Genomic DNA, 23,873 nt, shown 5'->3' on the forward strand with positions numbered 1-23,873 from the left:
CAGCCCGGGATCCCTTGGCTGGGGCTCAGGACAGGGAGCAGGACAATCCCACCATCCCAGAGCCTGGTCCCTGCCCTCCCAGTGGGCACCAGCAGGGCAGCTGCCCCGGCCCCCATCCCAGATGCTGAAGCGCCTCTCCCCAACCCCGTGCCTCATCTCAGGGGCTCGATAAACATCTGTTGCCATAGAGACTTGCTCGAGCTGCCTTCCCTGCATTGGTTTCACCCAACAAGATGAAACAAGAGACGCACACTCCACTCAGAAAAACAGGAAGAAAATGTTTGGCTTGAAACCATATTGGGGGTGGGGGTCAGGCCAGCAGCACGCAGAGTAAATGGTCCATTAGGCAAACTACGGGGAGGCTCCAAAAGGGGAGCCACATGGGCCAGCACTGCAAATATCATTTAAAATAATATTAATAATGATAAGAGCTCAGCGACTTTCCCAGTCATCCTGCTGGTGATCTTGGGACTTTCTGCACAGGTCAGTGCAAACAGTGCCCTGGGCTGCGATGGCTGTGCCGGCCGTGCCGCTGCCGTACCGAGCCGTGGGCCATGGCTCCCGCACTGTGCTCACCGGGCAGCAGCCAGTGATGGCTGTGGGCTGGGTGGCTGCTGGTGCTGAGCTTCTGCAAGGCTTCAGCTTGCCTGGCACGGGGAGGGCTGCCCTCTGCAGAGCTGCTCGGGGACAACACGGAGCTGGAGCTTTACGCGGAACAAGACGGGGTCATGCAGCCCCACTCCTGTGGCCGCTGCAGCCTGGGAGCCCACCAAGTGCTCAGCCCAAATTCCAGCCCTGGTTGCAGCACGATGCATGGGCTCGCTTCAAGGGATGCCCTGGAGATTCACATCGTGCACTTGTTCAAATCTTCCAGCCCTCCCCATCCCTCTGACTGTGCAGCCCCAGGGTTACAGATGCTTCATGTCACAGGGTGAGGCCGATTCTCCCCCTCTGCAGGGGTGTAGAGCGGTGCCACCCCGCAGACACCCAGAGCGGGCTCAGCCCAAGCCATCCGGTGACCCCCTGCTCCCCAGCCCAGGAAGTTTCCAGCCCAGCCCCTCCCTCTCCCCATGCAAACTCCAAAATGCAGAAAGCCAAACTCCAATTGCTGTCCTTCTTTGAGTGCTTCCAGCCTTTCCCTTCGCATCTCACACCATGTACATTTACCACGCGACATTTCAACCACTCAGCCAGCAGACAAACCCCTGCCCAGCCCCGCTGGCAAACCTGGTGCTGGTCGGCACTGCTCAGCCGTGGCTGCCTGCAGCCGGGCTCACCAACATTCCTGCTCTGAGTGCTGTGCCTCCCCCGCCTCCCATCCCCACGTAATTCATTCCCCACCGCCCCCCCTCCCCAGGGCTGGGGGTCACGCAGCAGGGAGAGGCCTGTTGCGTATTGCATCCCAATTTGCTATGCATTTCCACACCATTTGCTTCCCTTTCTTTTTCCTGCACTAGAAAGATGCTCACTACCCAGGGGTCCAAACTGCTCCAAGACGGTAGCATAACAACAAACATCTCCATACAGATATTTATTTATTTACAGCGCACACGCAGCTTGCAGGAAAGCTTCTGCCTCCTGAAGTGCCCGTGCTGGGGGCAGCGTGCCCGGAGGCGAGGGGCTCTCTGCTGTCCCGTGTCCCGCGGTTCCGTCCCCAGCCCTGTGCCCAAATGATATGCAGATCTCTGCGCTTCAATTGGCTCGTGCCTCGGGAAAGCAGCCACCATTTGCCCACAACAAACATGGCCACCGTGGCACCCCCGCCCCCCTAAGCTGGCTCCAGCTTCCTCCCCTGCAGCCAGGAATATTGCGGCTCCTCGGCACCCCCCGGGCACCACCCGGGCACCACCCGGGCACCTCCGAGCCCACAGCGCAGGAGCGGAGCACAGGGCACCGCTGTTTTCCCGGTGGCTCCAACACAAAGACAGAGGCCAGGTGTCCCCGCGGACACCACCCCGGCCCCACAGCCTGCCCTCGGGCTCCTCGCACCGCACTGCCCCAGGTCCGTGCTTCGCAAGCTGCAGGCGGTGCCGCCGGGCGCTGGAGCACAGCACGGACGCACAGCCTGGCCACGGCCACCACACCAGCAGCAGGCTTCTGCTGCTCCACACCGTGCTCCGCGGCTCTGCACGCTCACACCGAGCACACCCAGGACATGCTGCAGTCATCACACCACTGCCCCCAGCTGCTATATCTTGGGGTGTCAGCTCCAAGGGGCAACACGGCACGTCCCTGCTGAGCAGAGGGGCCATCGCCCAGAAGAAATCCCATTCCAGCCGGCAGCAAAGCGTGCAGGAAGCACCCTCCTCTCGCAGCACAGCCACCAAGGGCTGCAGCCCAGGCAAGCCCCAGCCCCTGCCCCAAAAGGCCGGCAGCATCCCCGCTCCGTGCAGCAAGGAACTGCTCGGTCTGCGCCTGGAAGCCACGGGCTGTGGGCACAACCCTACACTGCCACCAGGAGAAGAGACGCACAGAAAGCCAAGCTGACTTATTCAGTATTTTACCAATAGGGATTTAACTGCAGCTTCAACTTCTGCTTGCCACAGCGGGCCATGTAGTCCTGTGGCAGGGCTGGGGAGCAAAAAGACCGAAATCCTGCCCTGCTTCACCTCTTGGAAACTATTGGGTGAAAATTTACCTGGCCAGAGACCCCCACGCTCTCTACTAAAGCCCCGCTTGCTGTGCCCGTTCCAAAGTCCTCCAGTCCACCAGAAGCATCATTCACTGCATCCAAAGGTCCTGCTCTTTGGGTGCATCACCTTCCTCTGGCAAGAAATGCTCCCTCCTGCACCTGAGCGTGGCACGCCCCCGCTACCGGCACCACACGATACACGGCATTCCTGGGATGTCTGACATGCTTGGGAAGAGCTACAGCATTATATTCCACCAGACTACTGAAGGGGTCAGAATCGCATTTTTAAGACGCCAGAAGTTTTCTCGGTGACTGCCGAGGTTATTGGCTTTGCTGCCACTTAGCCCTGCTGGTGCTACCACAACATTACTGCGCGCTCCTGAACCCCTCAGAGGTGAAGCCTCCTTCAGGGATGAGGAATCTGAACCCAGCACAGAGGCAGCCTGGGGAGGGCTCCGGGCATTTCCTCCTGCACCCCCTGCAGCTCTGCCCCCAGCAGAAGACAGAGGCACGGAGCCCTTATGGCCTCGGGGGGGGGGCTGGCCAGTGCTGCCCAGGAAGGCGCTGCCACTGGGACCTGGCAGAGCCAGGAGGGGGGAACGTCCCCCTGGGCAAGAGGCTGGGACCCCCCTGCCAGGCACTCGAGCACAGGTTTTTTTGTTTGTTTGTTTTGTTTTGTTTTGTCATTAAAACATCCCGAAATGACAAAGACAAAGGTGGGCTGTGCTGGGCCAGCACCCCGGCACCAGGGAGGGGCAGGCAGCTATGCTTCCATTGCTGAGCCCACAACAAAAGATCAGAATAGCAATGTAAAAACTCATGAGATTTTAACATATACAAAAGTGGGAGCTTTTTTATTCACTTCCTGTTTTTGCTACTCTTTAAAGCCACAAGTTCAGTCTGTCAGTGCTTATATTGATTTGTTCTTTCTTTTCCTTTCTTTTCTTTTTATTTTCGGAGAAACAACTGAAATTTTTCATTTAACCACACGGCTCGAGGACCTGGAGCTTTATTAAAGACATCAAATGATGGGAAACCCATGAAAAAGCTGCCACAGCACCCCGGACTGCAGCCATGGCTCAGAGTGCCTTTGTGCTCCGAGGAGACACTCGCTCTGCCCTCGGACACCCAACGTGGCTTTTAAACTATGCAAAATAACTGCGGCTCCAAATGGAAGCGAGCACAGCACACACCGCAGCCCGGGTGCAGAGCAGACAGCTCACTCGCACATTCCCAGTAAAGCCCTGGGGATGGGATGGGGAGCAGATCTCCAGCTCAGCCTGCAGAAGGTGACCGGGGCGCACGGCAGAGCTTTTCCCCCCGCTCGCAATGGGAACCTGGGGCAGCAGCACCACGGAGGCGGCACACGCGTGGCGCGCTGGATGCACGGCGTTGGGGAAACCCGCTTATTCTGGAAATGAAGTGGACTGTGCTGGCCACGAGGGGTCACACATGAAGCTGCTGATACAACTGCACCTCAGACACATCCAAACGCTGCCCGCTCGGTCCCCGGCGAGACCCCAGTGCCAGAGGTCTGCCGCCACCTCCTACCCTCGCTTCTCCGAGGCTCAGCGAGCAGGAGAACAAAGCACCTGCACCCAGCCCAGCCTTCTCCTCGCTGCTCAGGGAAAGAAGCAAACAGTCACTGCATTTCTGCATCCTCCCGGCGAGCTCTGCAACACCAAGGGGCAGCCGAACGCCCAGGAGAGGAGCCCACCCAGTGCTGCAGGAACCCGGGGTTATTTCCTCGGGTACTTTTCTCGCCGTGCCTGCGAGCCAGATGGAGGCAGCTCGAGCCCGACATTCCTCACCCCGCGCGGCGCGGCCGGTCACTTGAGCTGCCACATAAACGCCGTGAATGCCGTATTGTGCGCGCACACGGCTGGTGTGTGCGGGGATGGAAAGTCTCGCACGTTTTTTTTTACTAAAATTTAAGACGTGCTGCACACAAAGACCAGAGCTGATGAAAGCTAAATGAACTTTAAAGGATGAAAAAAGCGCAGCGCTGGGTTACATTTCCATGTCACCTTTGGCTTAAATAAACCAGTTCCAACTATTCTTCTCGTCGGTGAACAAAACCAGTGAAAAGAAAACAATAAAATGGGGCACCGCTCGACACCAGAGGAGCTCCTAGGAAGGACTCGGCGCCCCAACACCTCTCCTGTGCCCGGGGCAGCGGCCCCCCGCCGCCCTCCCCCGCCATGCAGGGGCTCCCCCCATCCACGCCGCCGCCCGCAGCGGGGACGCCGCAACGCCCGGCTGCAGCGCACGGAGGCGCAGAGCGGCTTTGCCCAGCCCAGCGGTGCTTACCGGAGGCAGCGGTCCCGGGGGGGGTCTGAGCGGCAGCCCCGCGTGCAGGACACCCCATCGCCCGGGGGGGGGGCCCGCTCAGTCCGCGCACGCCGCGGGCACCGAAGCGTTCGGGCTACGGGAATTCATTGCCCTGCGGCTGCCGCGCGGTTGCTCGCAGGCTCCGGGCCCGCGGTTGCGAACTCCCCGCGGTGCTGACTCATCTTCTTCATGCCCGTGAAGCACCGAGCCCGGCGCTCCACGCCCACAGCCGCCGTGCGCCGGCCGCTCCCGCTGCCCTGCCCGCCCCGGTGCGCGGGGCCGCGGCGCGCTCCTTGGCTCGGCTCGGCTGGGCTGGGCTGGGCGCCGGGGAAAGCGATTCCGAGCCGGGCGCTACCTGGCCGCCAGCCCGCGGGTGGCACCGCGACACGGATGGCCCCGCCGGGTGGCCCCCCCCGCCCCGCCGGCCTTTATTCGCTCGCCAACCGCTTCAGAACCACAGCCCCGGCTCCGGCACCGACCGGGGGCTGCGTGGGGGCTGAGTCCCCGTGCCCCGGGGCTGCCCCGCGCCGCTTTGTCCCCGGCCACGCCGCGGCCCGGAGCCGGTGGCCGAGCCCGGCCGGGACCGGGATGCTCGGGGCGGGATAGCGCCGGCACCGGGCGGACACCGAGCGGACACCGGGCGGGACCGGGCCGGGTCTAGGCTCCCCCCGTGCTGTGCCGGGAGCCCCGCAGCAGCCCTGCACCGTGCGGGCCGTGCCGAGCCGTGCCGGGCCGTGCCGCACACGCCGCCAGCCGGCCCCGCGCCCAGGGAACAAAGCGCCGCGCTGCGGCTCTGCGCGCCCGCACCGGGCCGAACCGGGCCGGGCCGAACCGGGCCAGCCCCTGCCCATTGTCCCCGGGCCGGGCCGGGCCGGGCCGGGCCGCCCCCCGCGCGGGCAGGAAGGGGAGGGGTCGCGGCAGACAATGCCTCCCCCCCCCCCCGCGCCGTCACGGCCCGCCCTCCGCTCCCCATTGGCCGGCGGGGAATTTGGGGAGCCCCCCTTCTCCCCCCCCGCCGGGGGCGCGCGCGTCGCATTGTGCCGGGGGGCGCGCGGGGATGGGGGGGCGGGGGCGCGCGCGGCCGCCGTCGGGGGCGCGCCCGGGGGCTCCCCTTGTGTGTGCGTGCGTGCGGGGCCGCGGCCGGGGCCGGGGCCGCAGCGGGGCCGGCCGGCGCCATGGAGGAGCTGAGCAGCGTGGGAGAGCAGGTCTTCGCCGCCGAGTGCATCCTCAGCAAGCGGCTCCGCAAGGTGGGCCCCCGCCGCGCCCCCCCCAGCGCCCCGGCCCCGCCGCCACCTCCGCTAACGCGCCTCTCTGTGCCTCTCTCCGCAGGGCAAGCTGGAGTACCTGGTCAAGTGGCGGGGCTGGTCCTCCAAGTGAGCGGGGCGCGGGGCCGGGGGGGGGCGCGGGGCGGTGCGGGGCGCGGGGGGCCGCCCGCCCGGCCGCTTTTGTTCGGGCCGCGCCGCTCCTTTTGTTTACAAATAAGCGCGGCCGCGGCCCGGCCCTCCCCGCCGCCGCGTGGGGCTGAGCCCCCCCCCGACGGGCCGGGCCGCCCCCCCTCCGGCGCCCCCCCGGCGGGCAGGCACCGGCCGCGCGTCCCCCTCCTGCTCCCCCGGGATGCGCGGGGCTCGCCTCGAGCGGCGCCGCCGTGGCCGCCCCCGGCCTGCGCCCCCCTCGGCCCCTCGGCCCCAGCCGTCGGTGCTGGGACGCCCCGGGCCCCGACGGCGCCCCGAGCCCGGCCACCTCCGTCCCCATCGCCGCCGTTGTGGGAAGCGCGGGGCCCGGCGCCGGGTCCTCGGTCCGGGGCTCGCGGAGGGCCCGGGTGTCCTCGGCTGAACTCCCCGGGGCCCGGCCGGTAACGGGGAGGGGGGGGCGGCGAGCGGTGATCCCGTGCTCTCGCCCAGTCCCGTCTTCTGTTCCAGGCACAACAGCTGGGAACCCGAGGAGAACATCCTTGATCCGAGACTGCTCCTCGCTTTCCAAAAGAAGTGAGCAAACCGTAAATATTTCTAAACGAACGATAAAGTCAATTAACTTCTAATTGGCCGCGCGTGCGGTGGAAGTTGTGGAAACAACAGACCGGGGCTCTCCGTGCCTTCTGTGGCACAGCTCTTTTGTTCATCTCCTGAAATTACAGTTCAGGTCCACCTAGGACGGCTCTCCCCAGGCTGGGTAAACACGGAGAATTTATGGCCCTGTGCACAATCTGTTTGTGCTCGCGCCGCACAATGGGCGCACAGCAGCACCCAGCAGAGACCTTTAGCTCTTGTTCCCCGACCAGCAGCCAGGGCCTCGGCTGTGCTCGGGGGGTGACTGCACGCCCAGGTGGGGAGACCGCTCCTACGGCTACGGAAATGGTGGACTCGGAAAGGCACCAGCGTGTATTTACGGAGGGCATAGCTGCGAGAGGGGTGAGGAAGGAATGGGTGGGAGAAAATGGTGTCCTCTGCCAGAGCCGGGCTACGACACAGAGCCGAGCTGTGAGCTGCAATTGTTCTGCAGCTATTATACACCGGGAGTCAGGCATGGAGATAGAAAAGTAGCCAGCTGGCTACATTAAGCACAGTGCTGCCAAATATTTTGGCTCCATATTAATAAAAATCATTAAAGTTTACGATAGGATTTAATTATAACTCGTTTCTGGAGCCATTTTTTTCAAGAATGGAAGCTGGTGGTTATTGCAGGCAGCACGGAGTTTAATCAGCCGTATGTGATACAGCTTAACACTGTCCCTTTTAAATGGAGAAACACCAAGTAGTATCGTGACCTGAACACATTCTCAGTACGGTCACCCCGGGCTTTGCATGGCTGTTGGCCCGGGCCACCACCTCCCCGCCAAGGATGCAGCAGAGGTAAAATGAGCCCGGTGAAAGAGAGAAGGCTGGGACCCCAGGGAGTGCCATCGCTGCCCCTCTGCACAGGGGCTGGCCTGCTTCTCGCCGGGAAGGGGAAGCGCAGCTCTGCGGGTGTGTAAATAAGGAAGGGCTCAGCAGAGACCATTCAGATGCATCCGTTGTTCTGTTCCCATTCTGCCGGCAAAGCAGCAAATTTTGCTGCGAATTGGAAAGGTCGCTGGCTTGGGATGGGCAACGCTGTGGTGCGTCGCTGAGCACTGGAAGATCCTTGCTGTGGGAGTGTGGGAGTGTTCTCGTAGCAAACGAGGAGACAAACAGTGGAACAAAGGTACCAGGACTAGGGCAGCCATCAGGACGGTGTTGCACGGCGGATGGAGCTGTTTGGTAAACGCATTTCAGCCATCCATGCAGTTCAGTCCCATGTTTTATGCAAGAGACTTTTTCTTTTCATCTCTCCGCCAGTATAGCAGGGCAAATGCTTTCTTGCTGAGCCAGCTGAATATCCTGCTGTCTGGACAGCCATCTTTGTCCACCATTTTTGTAGCCCTTTTCTCCGTTTGTAGTTCTTTTTTCTTCACATTCTTGGCCCAAGTCTTCCAGATGCTGTAGGTCAGCTGGCAGAAAGGCTCGTGGTGTTTTCATTCCAAAGCTGCTGCTGAGGTGCACAGCAGCCTGACATATTTTAAATACTGATAGCAACGTGTGGCCCCCAAGTGTTGGAAATGGTTGTGGAAGGGAAGGGTGCTGCTACCTAGCCTGGCCCAGGTACCCCACGGGGAGGCTGCAGGTTGTGGGACACCTTCCAGCTGCTGCTCAGAGCGGAGCTGAGCCCACAGCATCAGAGCAGGATTTTTTTTTAATGACAGAAGAAATGGAAGAATCAGGGTGGGCTTGTTATTTTTTTATTATTATTTTTTTTATTCAAGCTTTGTCCTTAATCGTTTTTTTGTGATTTTTTTTTTTCCAGGGAACACGAGAAAGAAGTGCAGAACCGCAAGAAAGGCAAACGGCCCAGGGGCAGGCCCAGGAAACACGTGGTAAGTCCTGGAGGTGGTGGAAACCCACAGCAGAGACAGCCCTGATGAGTCTCTGACCCTGAGGGGCACCAGCGGGTGTCTGTCCCACAACACGGTGTCATGGGTGCTGAGCCCACGGAGGGTGGCGAGGACACGGCAGTGCCTGCAGACCCTGTGGTAGAGGCACTGCAGAGTGCAGGATGGGCAGCTGGACAGGGATGCCTGCAGGAGGACTTCTCTTTGTCGCTGGTCTGGTGGTGGTGTAGAAAGAGACAGAGCAGTTCCCAAGCACCGGGTCCTGCCTGGTGTTTGTGCCTTGCCGGTGCTTTATTGCGTGTTCCCTGGCTCATTTTATGGCAGAGGCCGCGTGTCATCTAGGGAGAGAAGCTCAGAAACATAGGGAAAGAACCTGTGTGCTTGTCCAGGGCACCCAGCCAGGCCACGCTGGAAGATTTGCAGTGTCCCTGGCTGTTCTTTGATAATTTGTCTTCACTCTTTCCCTGTCCCTCCTCATTGCTTCGTAGGAACCAGAGATGCCCTCAAAAAGTAAGTCAAGTAGTTCCTCTTCCTCAACATCCTCCTCTTCTTCCTCCTCCGATGAAGAGGATGAAAGTGACCTGGAAGCAAAGAGAGGTCCCCGCAGCAGAGAGACTCACCCGGTGCCCCAGAAGAAAGCTCAGATCCTGGTGGCAAAGCCAGAAATGAAAGACACTTCCAGAAAGAAGCGTGGGCGGAAACCTCTCCCCCCAGAGCAGAAGGCAGCTCGGAGGACCGTGAACTTGACAAAGGTGCTGAAAACGTCCCGCAAGGAGGTGGGGAGCAGTGCCAAGCTGATGGGGAAGCTGCAGCCCCAGCACAGCACGCAGGGCTCAGGGATGGCTGTGCTGAAGGAAGCGCCGGGCACCTTGGCTGGGCTCAGCTCCGGAGGGTCGTCGGCAGAAAACCTCCCCAGCATGATGAAGAGCGGCTCCACCAGCCCGAACCGGGCCATCAGCTGGCAGAGCTCCATCGTGCACTACATGAACAGGATGTCCCAAAACCAGAGCTCGGCAGAGACCTCGCCCCTGAGCAGGCTCGCGCTGAAGTCGCAGGCATCGAGCAAGAGCGGCTTAGGGCTGGACCTAAAAATGAGGAACCAGAAAGGATCTGGGGAGCTTGGGCTGACCATGCAGGGAGCCAAGACTGCCAAGGTTCCCGGCGGTGGTGCTGGAGGGGACCCGAAGTCTGGGTTCGCTGCAGGAGCCCAAATGCTGCACAACGGCAGCAAGACGCCTGCGAGCTCGGCTGTGCCCGGGAGCCAGCTGGCATCCAGTCAGGAGCTGAACCTCCAAGCTTTAAACTTGCAGAGCGTCAAAAACGGGCAGAACGCAGCCGGGGGGAGCAGCCTCCCTCGCCACGTGTGCAGCGCCCTGTCCAAAAGCGCCGGGGCAGCGGCGAGCGCGGGTGCCGCCGTCACGAAGAGCGGTGGAGCCGGTGCTGGATCGAATGCTGCCAGCGTGGGGGACAGCAGCAAGAGCGAGAAGCAGGCGCACAGGGCGGTCACTGGCGAGAGGGACTTGGCCAAGGGTGGCACGGCCGGCACGCAAGAGGGGCACGTGGCCCCCGAGAGCCGCAAGCCAGCCGCCCTCTCCGAAGTGAGCACAGGCGAAGAGACCAGCTCGGACTCGGATCGGGATTCTGCTTCCTTCCCCGGCGTGGGTCAGAACATGTCCGTCTCCATCCAGACCAGCCAGGACTGGAAGCCCACCCGCAGCCTGATCGAGCACGTCTTCGTCACGGACGTCACCGCTAACCTGATCACGGTGACGGTCAAGGAGTCCCCCACCAGCGTCGGGTTCTTCAACCTGCGGCAATACTGAGCCAGGGAGCAGGAGAGGAGGGAGGCGGTCCCCGGGCCTCTCCCGTAGCCTTGCCCAGCTCTCCCGTCAGGTTTTTCTTTCTTTAGGTGAACGCCCCGTGGCAGGGACTCGCATGGTGACCGTCCGCCCCTGCCAGCGGCTGCCTCCGTTCCCTGCAGCGCGGCGCCCAGTGCTGCAGGCAGTGCCAGCTCGGACACTGTCTGCAGCACCCACGTGCACCCCGTGAGACCTGTTGAGACTTGTGCTCAGAGGGCCAGGGAAACGTACGGTGAAACCCGCTCAGAAGTGCCAGCACATGAGGGAGTCCCTCCCTGCTGCCCTTCGTCCTGCCAGAGCCGGGGCCCCGCGCAGAGGGGCCAGCGCCGCGGGCCGGGAGCGGAGGCGTTGTGCTGCTGGGAGGGGACGGGCTGGCAAGTTCTGAGCCAGGCTTCACCGTACACGGCTCTCCCTGCTTGGCAGCTTGAGATGGCAGAACACAGCGCAGGGCTCTGGTGGCAGGGAGAAGGGGTGGAGGGGCCATGGGCCAGGCTGATGCTCGGGAGAGGAAAGGAGAGGAAAGGAGAGCCTCTTCTCTCCTCTGGGCGCCCCATGAATCCACCTACAAGCTACAAGGACAGTCACAAGTCAATCCAAATAGACAGCTGATGCTTCCAGCACCCGAGGGCTGGGGGATGGCTGTGGTACGGGGGTTTTTCAGGGTACATTAAGTCCAGCCACCCCCCTGGGCTAGGTCAGTTCCAATGATGGTGAAGTCCACGATGTCTCCGTTGTGGTTTCCAGCTGATAAGGAAATACTGTTTACATTTTTTATTAAGGGAAAAACCTTTTTTTAGAGGGAGGGGAATAAACCCAGTCTAGCAAAGGCTGAATGGTGAGACACTGATGAGACAGGGTGGCAAAGATGCCTCTTTGAGAGCAAGGGGTGACGGGCAGCAGGCACCGAGTCCAGTCGTACAGCCCAGGGAGCCCAGAGCCGCTCCTCTGCCTCCTCCTGGCCTCCCAGCACCTCAGCCTCACACTCAGCGGCATCCAGGCACTTGCAGGGACCAAGCTGGGGAATATTTGTTAAGTCTTGCAGAACATTCAAACTCTCTTGACAGCAGGCAGGTTGGTGCTATGGCTCCCAGTTGGCTGAGGTTGGTGCTGGAGTTGGGTTAAAAACCAACTGGACCCAGTACTGCTGTCAAGCCCCGTGCCTTGGATGCTCATCAGTGTTGAATTGTGCTCAGCATCCCCATTTTTCTCCAGCTGGAGGGCTCGGGGGCTGGTGGAGGACAACACCTGCCCGGGTTGCCCAGAGCAGTCAGCAGCAGGCACCCTCTGCTGCTGGCCCCCCAGGCTGCGGCATCTTCTGCGGCCACCTCGCCCTCCCGTCCCGAGCCAGCAGCTGGGTTGTTAATTCTGGCTTGTAATTGCAACCAATAATGGCTTTTTTACTGAGGTCTTTTTCCCTGCTATAGATTACTCTTACAAGCCAAAATTAACAGCAGTAGTTCAGGCAGAGTTTAATAGCATTTGAGGTCATTTTAGTTCTGTTAATGCTGAACTCCTTCTCTGGAGAAGATGCAAAGCCTGCCGTCTGCCAGGTCTCTGGGTACGTTAGTAGGAAGTGCCTCCAGGGTCTGCGCCGTGGCTCGGGGTGGCTGCAGGCACGGCATCGGTACGGCTCATCGCTCGCCGGACCACAGTGCCCTGCCACGGGGCCGAGCATCTTATTTTGCCACAGACGGGGGCACTTGCAGCATCGGTACCCACAGGAGCGCAGAGAGGAAAAGAGACCAAACAAGGGGTACACATTTCTGAAGCCCCAATGCATCAGACCACCACAGCTGCGTTGGCTGCCGGTGGTGCAATTCTCAGGTGAAATGAAAAACCAGCGATGGCAGCGCTTGCTGCCTGGGTGCGAAAGGGACGTTGTTCCCTGCGTAGTGGCTGCCATCTTCTCCAGAAAAAGCTCCTGTGGGCTAGAAACGGATTCCCTTAGCTTGTTATTTAATCCACAGCCGTCCCGCTGGTCATGGCTTTGAGCTGGTTTTGTTCTAGAGCCTGAGTGCAGCATCCTGCAGGAGCTGATGGCGAGCTGGGGGGGGCCGAGGGGTATCCCTGTAGCTCCTGTGCAGTTGTCCCCGTGCGCAGCCACGCTGCCTTGAATGTCACTTCGCCACAGTGCTGGGCAGCTGGGGACCAGGGGGATTTGCTGCAAGCCGCCTGCAGAAGGCCTCGTGCAGCCCCAGGCCTGCAGCGGGCTGGGCTCTGCTCCATGAGGCAAAGGGCCCCAGGGAAGAGGTGAGCCTCAGGTGATCCTCGTCCACAGATGGGGTTCCCAAAGGACAGTGTCCGTGGAGCTCCACAATGCCAAAATGTCAGTCTGTTATGTTTACCTTGTAGTCTTTAACGTTGCCAAACGACATACGGTTGCTTTGAAAAGTCCAAGGAAACATCAGCCTGTGTTAGAAGAAACGAGTGCTCCAGGCGCAGCCTCGCGTTCTGGGGGGGTAACCGAGGGGTTTGTGGGACCTCCGAGGTAATGCCCGGCTCTCTTCCCCACACACCAAATGTTTGCTAGTTGGCCTTTGCAGATCCAAACTACACAACAATGTGCCTTTTGCAACTGTCCTTATTTCAGCCTTGTCCGTGACACCGGTCCTACGACAGGTTTGTGCCTATGCAAAGCTGGGGTGGTCACAGGGTGCTGGGGACAGCCGCGACCCCGCAGGACGCCCAGCCCCGAGTGCTGGAGGTGGCTGATGAATGCTCCCAAGGGGAAGCCGGCCCGGCAGGGATGCTCTTGCCTAGGATGGGATGTTGGGGCTGGTGTCCCAAGCTGGCTGCTGAAGGGGAAAAGCATTTGAGGATGGTCTGAGAAGGGGTCAGGCACTCAGCATCCCCAGAAGGTGCATGAGACAGGAGGGCAGATGGCGTGGTCATTGCTCACCGGCTCCGAGAAGGCTGCTCCCTCCAGAGTGCCCCATCACAGCCCCAATGCCTTTCTCCTTCTGGCAGCTTGCTCCTGCCCCGGGCCAGGCTGACGCCCCCCCAGGCTGACACCCTCCTGGGAGGGCGAGCGGCCCCACAGCGGCTTCACCCAGCGTCCCCAGGCATTGCCCTAGGTAGCGGCAGGACTCTGCTGTCACCGCTTTAGCTATTGTGCCTTTCTGCTCACCAGCTGGTTCGATTCCAAAGGTTTAAGAGTGGTGAAAATGATAATCCAGAAATTTTTCTAAACTTCATCTCATCCCTCCCCCCTTCCCCAGCCCCTCCTGACCTCGTGTTTCAGGACCTTGACTCTCCCAGCGGCGCTGGCGTGCGTCTGAGTGAAAGGTTTGTGTTGAAGTTTGCCTCTCAAAGGCACATTATGTGAGTGATTTACGGTAATCTTTTGTGGACAGAGGTTGAAAGCTGATGCAGACCGTGTTTACCAGTCAGTGCCATTAGTATTCAAGGTCTACCTTTTTATTTTTTATTTTAAGTTTGCTGCTATGGGTTTGAGTGTTCAGTTGTGAGTCAAACAACCAATTAAAGGTTTGTCACTTGTCATTTTCTAAGGGGTTTCCGATGTGGAAAGTCCTGCAGTATTTGTATATTGAATGGATATTTTCTCCAGGCATAATCTGGTTAAGTATACTTGTTGTTTTCCATTGGACTGGAAGAGGTGGCCAATTCAGCCATCTTCCCTAGAAGCCTAGTATATTTTTATATATATATATTTGTACCAAAAAAAAAAAAAAATGGAGCTTGTGGAAGGACGGGGATGGTTTCAGGGCGTTCAGTTTGCTTTGAGTTTCTGATCTGAGTGTGAAGGACTCCAGAGAGGGAGAGGTTTTTACTGAAAGAAATTGGGTGAAAACAAACAATTGTTCTTGTAACTTGCGCCAGTCACTGGTCTGATTTGTATGTTTTAATTAAAGAGAGAGCCAAATCGTTCCTGTATGACACTTATAATTGCTTTAAACTACAGCTGTTTGTTTGCTTTTATTTTCAGAGAACAAAAGTTGGAGATGTTATTACCCTGGGAAAGCTTAAGTGCTTTGCTGGAGCAGGACAGCCGCCCGGCCCGCGGAGCGACGCGGGGCTCCCTGGGCCGCGGTCACCCTCACGCCAGCTCGCTCGCGTTCCGTGCTGTGTGGTTCCTGGTACTGCTGGACACTAGTGCTAGTTTAGACCTCTAGGCTACTTTTAATTTATTTGCAGGAAAACACTAGGAGATGCTACGTCGGGCGGGTTTTTTTTTTGTATAACTTTTCCACTGCTCTTTTTTTTTTTAGTATATCAATAAATATTTTTTTTAACTTTTCAGCCTGCTGTGCTCACTGTGCCAGCCCGAGCAGGGGGAGGCAACGCGCGAGCCCCGCTGCTGCCTTGCGACCACGCATCCCCCGGGGCCCCGCGTTCCCTCCCCGCTCCGGGAGGCTGCGGGGAGCCCCGGCCCGGTGCTCCCCAACCCCGCGGGGACCGGGGTCGGGCGAGGGAAGGCTGAGGGGAAGCAGAGCCGTGAAACCGCCCCCCCAGCTCCTTCCCGAGCCCGGGCTCCGGCTCCTACCGGCCGGGGGGAGGCTGCTCTGGCCCCTGGCTCTCAGGTGCCTCCGCTCCGCTCCGCGCCCGCCCGGCCCCGGGAGCCGCCCCGCACGTGCTGGATGGAGCCGGGCCGGGGGCGGCGGCCGCCGGGAGCCGCGGGGCGCGCAGCGGGCACGGCCGGCCTGGGGAGGGCGCTGCGCGGCCGCGGACGGGCCCGGGCGACGGCGCCTTCCCGGGCCCGGCCGCCGCGGCTGGGCTGGGGGCGAAACGGCCCCGAGCCGGGCCGGTTCCCGGAGCCTGGGCTCCGCCGTCGGGGCTCCCGTCGGGGCGGCCGCGGAACGGAGGTTCCCGAGGCGGAGGGGGCGGTGGGGAACGGAGCCTCCGGGGCGGGGGGCGAAGGGGGAGAAGCGGGGGGCGTCCGAAACGCCCTGGGGGCGGGGGGGGTGGGCTCCTCGGGCCGCGTCCCGGGGCTCCGGCAGCCGGGCCCCCGCCCCCCCCGCGGGCCGTCCCCACCCCCTCCGCACCGCCCCGGCCTGGGGCCCCGCCGCGCCCGTGTGAAAGGGTCCCCCCCGCTGGGGCCGGGGGAGAAAGGCGCCATTGTGCGGCCCTTTCTCCCGCGCCTACTTGACACTCATTTTCCGCGCACAGATGCTGACAGCTCTGATAATAAGGGGGTCTGCGCCTTTCACCCAGCGGAGCAGAAAAAGGAGGTTAATGAGGACACAGCTTAAAAAAAAAAGAAAAAGAAAAAAAAAATCACAATAAAACCCCCTCGCTTCCCCCCGGCTGCGCGGCCGAGGGAGATTTGAATACAAAGGCCGGGCTCGCCGGGCAGGGGCGGCCGCCGCGCACCGGGGCCCCGGCCCCGCGCCGTCGGAAGGCCGCGCCGTGGCCCCCCGCCGGCCGGAGCGGCTCAAGGATGGAGCGGAGCGGCCCGGAGCAGTTCCCGTACCCAGCCCGGCACCCGAACGCCTTCAGCGGGGCGCAGCGGCGGCCCCGGGGCTTTTCTGGGTACGGAGCGGAGCCGCGCACGGCGCCCGCCGCCGCCGCCGCCCCGTCCGGGCACCGCGGGACAGCCCGGCCCGGCGGCCTCCGTGCTCGGGGGGGCGCCCCGGTGCCGGCTCGGACCCTTCCTTCCCCGGCGGCTCCTGGGGGCCGCCCCCTGTCCCGCACGGCCGCGGCTCCCGGCCCCCCTGCGCCTAGGGAGGGAGCGGGGCCGCCCCCCCTTCCCCGTCGGGGCCCCGCCGCCCGCCCCGCGCTGCCGCTGGGCACCCCCGGCCCGGCGCCCCTCGACCGCCCCAGCCCCCTCCTCTCCTCGCCCCCCAGCCACAAACGGGAGAAAGACACGTTTCTATTTACAAAGTATATATTTAAACTCACATAAAAAGCAGGTCTCATATGGACATTCACGGCTGGCAGAAGACACGTAGTTAAGCTTCACTTCTGAGACTGAGATTTAGCCAAATCTTTTTTATACAAGTCTTAGATTTAAATAATTCACACACACACACACCCCCACGCACACACTCAGTATATACGTCGCTATATACATACACACATATACACCCACATGTATGTCTTGCTTTATATACGTGTGTGGTGGCCGCACACATATACAGGTACACAGGGCTGGAGTGAAGCACACCGAGCCTCCACCGGGCCCCGGCAGTGGAGCGAGGCAGGAGCTCTCTGCTCTGGGCTGTTCCGCAAAGGGAGGTGGGTTTCTGCCTTCAGCATCCCAGCAGGGGGAGGAAGGGCAGCTACATCCCACCATCGTCCATCCGACACCACCTCCCGTGTCAGCTGCCCAAGCACTAGCACTGAAACCAGCACGCTGCTTGCCTCGGCTCTTCGTACAAACCAAGTTAAAAAATCTCAATTTTACAAAATATGCCGTACAACAACAACAAAAAAAAAAAAAAAAACGAAAACAACAAAAAAAATAAATCACAGAAATGGCTCCCTTTGTACAGTCAATACAGCATCCTCTTGCTAGGTCATCTGACAAAGGCAAAGGTCCCAAAAGATGGAAGGGGAAAGGGGCTAAGCAAGGTGGAGCCGCAGTTATCCAGATGGGCCTACCAGAGGCAAAGGCTGCTCCTCGCCCGAGCCCCTTCCTCCCCCCGTCAGGCCCCATGTGCTTTCATCTTATGTGCAGTCCCCAAATTAGAAAGCGTTTAAGAGCTTCACCGGGCCAATCAGAAAGGATGGAAAAGGCCAATCTCTCCCAGCCCTGGCCCTCGGGGGCTGCTGGACAGATTTGTGCTTTTGAACCGACAGAGATGCTCAAATCAATGCGTTAGGACATGAGGACACCTGCTCTACATCAACTAAAAACAACGAAACGCTTCTCCTCCTTCCTAGGGAGGGCTAAAAGACCCCGACCTCTCCTCACCTTGGTTAAGCTGCAATGGAGTTTAGAGAGAAAGAGCGAGCGGAGGAGCGGGCGGGCAGAGGGCTGCAGCATCCCACGCCTCCTGCGAGACACTGCCACGGGCTTTCTGCAAGGCAGCCGAGGGTTTCTGGTCAATGCTGGCGGAGGGAAGCTGCTGCATTTTGTTCAGAGCCATTAAATCCCGCTGCTATGCCCTGCCTGAGCCCTGGGAGAAAGCTGCACAGTCCTTCAGAGCCAGAAGAAATATGCAGGCAAATAAAAATACAAAAAGCCACCAGAGTCAGCAGGAGCTGCTCTGCGCACAGGAATATTTAGCCTCTTGGCTATTGTTTAACTAGCATAAGAAAAGGGAAATATTTATTGTCTCTGAATGCATAAAGGTGGCTCTGGGATTTGTCAGAGATGTGGATATTAGAAAATGCTTTATCTGGAGTCTTCCAACAGTCTAAAGTGATCTGTGTCTGGAAAAAAAAAATCCACTTTCTATAGCAGTATAAAGCATCTAAATATGGGCAGTGACATGCTACCCTCCCAAACCTCTCTGGCATTTCAGGAATGTAAACAGAGTTGTTGTTTTTTTTTGAAGTGGGTGGGGGAAAAGAATCAAGCGACCAGACAAAATGAAAACAGATTCTCAGCTCAGTTCTGTCTCCCACAACTGCTATGACAATTCTATTAAAGTGCATTTCAGTATCACCCCTTTCAGGAATCTTACACACACAAACCTCCTCTTCCTTCACAAGAAAAGGTAATTCAAGTTAATACTCCACTAGAACAGTTTTAACCTTTTTATGGACTTCTGCTTTTCCCCGCCCCAATTTTGTAGCAACTTTTTTTTTTTTTTAAACTGGCAACGCCCCCTCCCCAACAATACTGTAAATTCAAGTGCTTACTTCAACTGTCAAGGGCAACAGTTCTGGATACAGCACACTTGATTGTACAAGCAACACCTTATATCACAATCAAGAAATCTGGGCACTTTGCCCTCCGAGGGAGTAACACTTCCCCCTTCACCATCCATAGCATCATATGAAAAATAATAGTTAAAAAAACCCAGAACATAATTAGCTATGAACATCACTCATTATGTACACCGGCTCCTGCAACAGATGCATGAATTCCGTTAGTTCTCAGTTTTATTGTCCTTTCTAAGAGCAACTGAGCAGTCACTGTTGTCTCCATTTAAATAAAACAACTCAGAGTTGAAATATATATATATAGATATATATAAGCATTTTTTCTTAAATAACATATTTACATCTAATAGAAAATATAACTCTAGAGATAATTTTTCCAACGAAATGTAAGACGTGAAAAAAAAAAAAAAAAAAAAGAATGAGTTAATGAATTTAGGACAGTTTCTAAATCCTCTCCAGGAAATTAAAAAAAAATTTAAAAAAATAAAGAAAAAGGAAAAAAAAAAAAGCCCACCAAGCTCTAACCAAGCTTTTGTCTGGATCTAGACCGAAGAAAATCCCCAGCACCACCACTGACAGAAACTCATCGCTTCTCCTTAAAGAATCCTTGGTCCGTGCTGCTCTCCTTAATTGTGACGGTCAAAAAGTTAGAGGTCACGTCAGTTACCACCACTTTCTCCAGGTTGTTGAGGGACGGGCTCCAGGACTCCTCCTCGGGGTCCCCCAGGATCCTGGAGACGGGGATCCTGGCGATGAGGGAGGGCCGCCCCGCCTGGCCGCCCACGCCGTCGCGGTACAGGCTGCCCACGGAGCCGGGGCTCACGGCGCTGTGCAGGATCTTGGGCCCGCCGGGATCCAGCCCTCCTTGCCCCTTGGGGTCCAGAAAGTCCGCCCGGTGCTTGGCGACCCGGGGCGCGTAGCTCTCGGCGGCCCCCAGCTTCATACCCACCTCGACGCGGTTGGGGCTGGACATGGTGCCGGAGAGGTCGGGGTCCGGCCGCCGGGCGAGCTGGATGACGCTGTGTCCCGAGCTGAACTTGGCCGCCCCCGCCGCCGCCTCCTCCATCTTCCTGGCCTTGAGGTAGTCCCCCACCTTGTCCCCCGGCTCCCCCAGTTTCCTCTTGGAGGCATCCAGAGTCTCCGCCAGGTCCTTGTAAAGCTCTTTCCTAGGCTTCGGGCCTCTCTTTTTGGGGGTTTCCCCGGGTTTCTCTTCCACCCTGATAACCCGGTCCCGGATGCTGTCTCCCTTGGGGGTGCTGCTGCTGCTGCTGCCGCCCTGCGGAGCCAGGGCTATGTTTCTCAGTCCTTCCCTAGCCCGGGACGTGGAGCCCAGGTCCTGGGGGGAGCGGCCGGGATACGGCACCCGGATCCCCCTGGAAGAGTCACTGCGAAATTCATAGGTTTTGGCTTTCGCTTTTGCCTGGGCCTGCAAAGAAGATAAATCAACCGGTGACTTTATTGTCCTGCCACCCGGGTGCGTAATTACGACTTACACGACGAGGGGCTGCCTTTGCACCGAGCGCTCTCCATCCGAGCCGGAGAGGGACCAGCTCCCCGCACGCCGCCCGTGCACGCTCCCTGCAGCCCTCGCCGCTCTCCGGCGCAGCGGCACCGACGCACGCGGGGCTCCTGCCTCCTTACCTTTAACAGGAAGGTTTTGGGCTTGGGGCCTCGCTTTTTAGGCCCGTATAGCTCCATTTCTCGCTCCCTAGAGGTGTTAAAAAAACCAAAGCTTCAATTCAGCATAGCTACAAGACAGCAACATATTTACAAGTGCAATGGCTACGACTAGCAAAGGCCTTGTACCTTTCCTCAAAGGCTGCAAGCAGCCGGGCATCCAGAATGTTTTCCTCGGGCTCCCAAGTGCTGTACCTGGGGGGGGGGGGGGGCGGGGGCACACAGAGAGGGAAAGGCATCGGGAACGAGTAACAGGGGAAGGAAAAAAAGAAACAAAAAATACGTGACCTAGAGAAAGGGATCCAACTTTCCTTTCTGCTACAATGGGAAATAATAGCTACAATGAGCCATCTCCCCCAACAGTTCCTAGCCTGCAAAATTGTATAAACAGCCGACTTACTTCTGAGACCAGCCCTTCCATTTTACGAGATATTCCATGCGCCCCTGCAGATGCAAAGAGAAAAAATAAATATGCATGGAGGGAAATCACGATAAGCGCTTGCAACAAAGCTACACATGCAATTACATGCATGCAACAAATACACGCCTGCACCCAAGGCGTGTGTCAAAAATATGCAAGGGGGGAGGGACGCGGGGCGGGAGGGAGGGAGGGAGGGGGGGGGGAGGAAAAATGCACCAAAAAAAATAAATTCAAATTAAAAAAAAAAAAAAATCACACAAATGCGCGTGCAGCCACCCCGCGCAGCCCCCCAGCAGCATGCAGCGGGGAGGCCGGCGCGCACAACGCCCGGCTCGCAACAGCAGCAGCGGCGGCGGCGGCGGAGCCCGCCCCGCTCGCTCGGAGGAACCCGTGCATGCGGCGGGGAGGACGGGGCCGCCCCCAGCGGGCGCCCGAGCCGCAGCCGGGCCGCCGACCGCCGCCGCCGCCGCCGCCGCCGGAGCCGCCGCAGCGCCGCGCGGCCGGGGGAGGGCGCGGGGCGGGCGGCGCGGCCTGGCGCGGGGCTGCGCGGCGGCGGGGCGCGGCGCGGCGCGGCGCGGCAAGGGGGGGGGGCCGTCGGGGATACCGTGGGGGGGGGCACCTACTTTGCGGATGCGGCGCTTGAGCAGGGCCTCGGCCGCGAAGACGCGCTCCCCGACGGCCGAGAGCTCCATGTTTACGCGGCCGCTCGCAGCACACAGGCAGCCGCCAGCGCAGCCCAGACCATAATACTCCGCCCGCTGACGTCAGCGCCGCGGCCCCCCCCCCCCCCTCCCTCCCTCCCTCCGGGCCCCCCCCCCGCACTTGTTGCTGGCGGAGCCGGGTGGAATATTCCGCCCGCGCCGCATTGGCCCGGGCCCGGCGCCCGCCCCCGCCGCCGCGCCGCCCCCCGACGTGAGCCGCGTCCCGATGAGCGCGGGGCGGGGCGGCCGCGGGGAGAGAGGGGGGGGGAGCGGGGGGGGGGGCGCGGCCGCGCCCCCCCCCCCGCTCCCCCCCCCTCTCTCCCCGCGGCCGCCCCGCCCGCTCCGAGGGGGGCGCCCACCCCCACCCTCCCCGTCGAGTCATCCCCCCCCCTCCCTTCCAATAGCCCAGCGCAGCACAAAGGAGCCGCCGCCACCGGCAGCCGCCGGCCCCGGGACGGGGCGGAGCGGGGCGGGGCGGACCGCCCCCCCCCCCCTTCCATCACCTCCCCCCCCCCCACCTCCGGGCATCACCGCTCCGAGCACACCTGGACGGGGCGAACCCGAGGGGGCGGCCGGGCCCCTCGTCCCCTCCCCAGCCACCACCGCGCCCCGCGGGTTTTTGGTGACAAAGCCGGCGGAATTGGGGACCGAAGCGCTGGAGGCTTGCGTAGAAATCACCGCATCGCTGCCGCGCCGGGAGCCGGCGGCCGGCACAGCTCGGCGTCGGCAAAAGCCCTTCCCGGGAACAAATGGCCGCGCCGAGCCGTGCCAGCGGGGCAGCTGGTTCTGGTTAAGTTTAAATACTTTCCAACAGTTCGGGTAGTAAAAATAAAGTAGACCTCAACAGCCCATAATACGAGTTTCTGGTTTCCTCGCTCCGGCAGCCCGCGGCTGCCTTCCCCGGCTCGCTCGGGGTGCGGGGGTGTCCCCGGGGCCACCGGAGGGGCTGCCCCCCCCCCGCCCCCCATCACATTTCGGCAGAGCTCCGGGGCCCGGTCGCCCCGGTAGCCCCGCGGGACCGCTGCCGCTCCCCCCGCGTGAGTCCGAGGCCGAGGCGGCCACGGGAGACCGGGCCCCGCGAGCCCCCGGGACGGGTCCTGCCCCCGGTGGGCGCGGAGGAACGGGGGGCCCAGCCGCGATGTCCCCCCCGGGGCCGTCGGGGGGAGGTTCGGGGGTGCCCGGCAGCGCCTCGGCTCCGTCCCATCGAGCGGAACCGTTCCCGAGCCCCGGAGCAGCTCGGGCCGGGGCCACCCCGCGGGTGGGCAGCTGCCGCCTGGCCCACGCGGGGCGAGGGTGGACGGGGCCTCCCACGGCTTGGCCTCTCTCCCCCTCTGCTCTCCTACACTAAGGGGCTAGAAGCCGAAGGGGAGCGAGCCTCGGCGGCGGCCGCGCTCACGCGTGGGGGATCCACGCGCCGGTCTCTAAAGGCATCGGCTCAGCCTCGGCTCCGTAAACGAGGCGGCGGCTTCCCCGGAGCGGGGCTCGGGGCCGGCGGCTGCTCGCCTCCGGGGCTGCGGGCACTGCGGGCCGGTGGGGGGGGGGGGGGGACACGACCCTCCGTGCCCCCTCGGCGAGGGGACTGCTCGGCACCGCCTGTCCCCTTCGTGGGTCGCGGCTGCGGGGCCGCGGGTGCACCGGGAGCGGCAGCCACAAGGCTCCGGTGTCGTCCCCATCCCGGGGATCGTTTTCTCCCGGGGCTCCTGCTCGCCGCCACGGAGCACTGCCCGCTCCCGCCGGCCGGGCTCCGGCCTCCCACGGGGGTCACGCGGGAACGGCAGACTCGCGGCCCCACGGGGGGGCTCGCGGGACGCGAGTGGAGGAGCCCGCGGCTGCCTCTCGCTGCCGGACCCGGGGCGTGGAGCGGCTCCGTGGGCAAAGCGGGGGCAGGGTCCACGCCGTGCCCCGTCCCGCGCGAAGGGGAACACGCGTGGCGTGGGGGAGGCCGGCGGGGCCCGGTGGAATCCCGCTCCCGGACGCAGGGGGGAGGTTTCCGAGCCGCGGCTGCCGCTGCCGCGCCCCCCCCCTTGGCCCGCCCCGTGCCGGGGGTCCCCGCGCTGCGCGGGATTTGCGCGCAGTGCCCGGGGCGCTGCGCAGCGCTGGTGCGGAGGGAGGCGGGCGGGGGGGGGCAGCGCAGCCTCCGCGCCCTCCCCGGTCCCCGGCCAGCGGCGTCCTGGGGAGATTTTCGTTAATGTCGAATTAATCGTTGTTAATTAAGGCAGGGCGGCAGGGCGGCTCGTTAACTCGCGTGGACGCACCGGACCGGATTCTGCACCCCCAAGATGCCGCGCAGAGAGTCCCTGGGGGACGGGGAAGGGGAATTGGGGGCGGGCGCAGCTCCCAGACGTGGGGAGGGGGCTCGGGGGGCCGGTCGTGCTCCCCAGCGGGGCCGAACCGATGCCGCCGCCGCCTCGCTCCGCTTCTTGGGGCTTTCGGGACAGCGACTGCGGCGGCGCAGCGGGGCCATGCGGGGCCGTGAGGGGCCGTGCCCAGTGTCCGCGGGGGGGCCGCAGCCCAGGGAACTGGGCGTGAGCCCCACACCTTCGCTCCTGATGTCCCC

At 61.3% G+C, this 23,873-nt stretch overlaps 2 protein-coding genes across 2 annotated transcripts; one reads left to right on the forward strand and one right to left on the reverse strand.

Moving 5' to 3' along the window:
• Positions 1-6,132: 6,132 nt before the first annotated feature.
• Positions 6,133-10,690, forward strand: CBX2 (chromobox 2; the record flags this gene model as incomplete). The annotated part of the gene is made up of 5 exons (XM_084298638.1): positions 6,133-6,210; positions 6,293-6,336; positions 6,883-6,948; positions 8,783-8,852; positions 9,356-10,690. Exons 1-5 carry the CDS (start codon positions 6,139-6,141, stop codon positions 10,688-10,690), a joined length of 1,587 nt encoding a protein of 528 aa, XP_084154764.1. The 5' UTR covers positions 6,133-6,138.
• An 8,202-nt stretch (positions 10,691-18,892) lies between these two features.
• CBX8 (chromobox 8) lies at positions 18,893-21,307 on the reverse strand (the record flags this gene model as incomplete). Its single annotated transcript, XM_084298684.1, has 5 exons — positions 18,893-19,943; positions 20,159-20,225; positions 20,324-20,389; positions 20,595-20,638; positions 21,239-21,307. 5 exons carry the CDS (start codon positions 21,305-21,307, stop codon positions 19,101-19,103), a joined length of 1,089 nt encoding a protein of 362 aa, XP_084154810.1. The 3' UTR covers positions 18,893-19,100.
• Between the last annotated feature and the right edge of the window lie 2,566 nt (positions 21,308-23,873).

This window comes from Netta rufina (assembly GCF_964035555.1).
Source record: "Netta rufina genome assembly, chromosome: 19".
Lineage (NCBI taxonomy): Eukaryota > Metazoa > Chordata > Aves > Anseriformes > Anatidae > Netta > Netta rufina.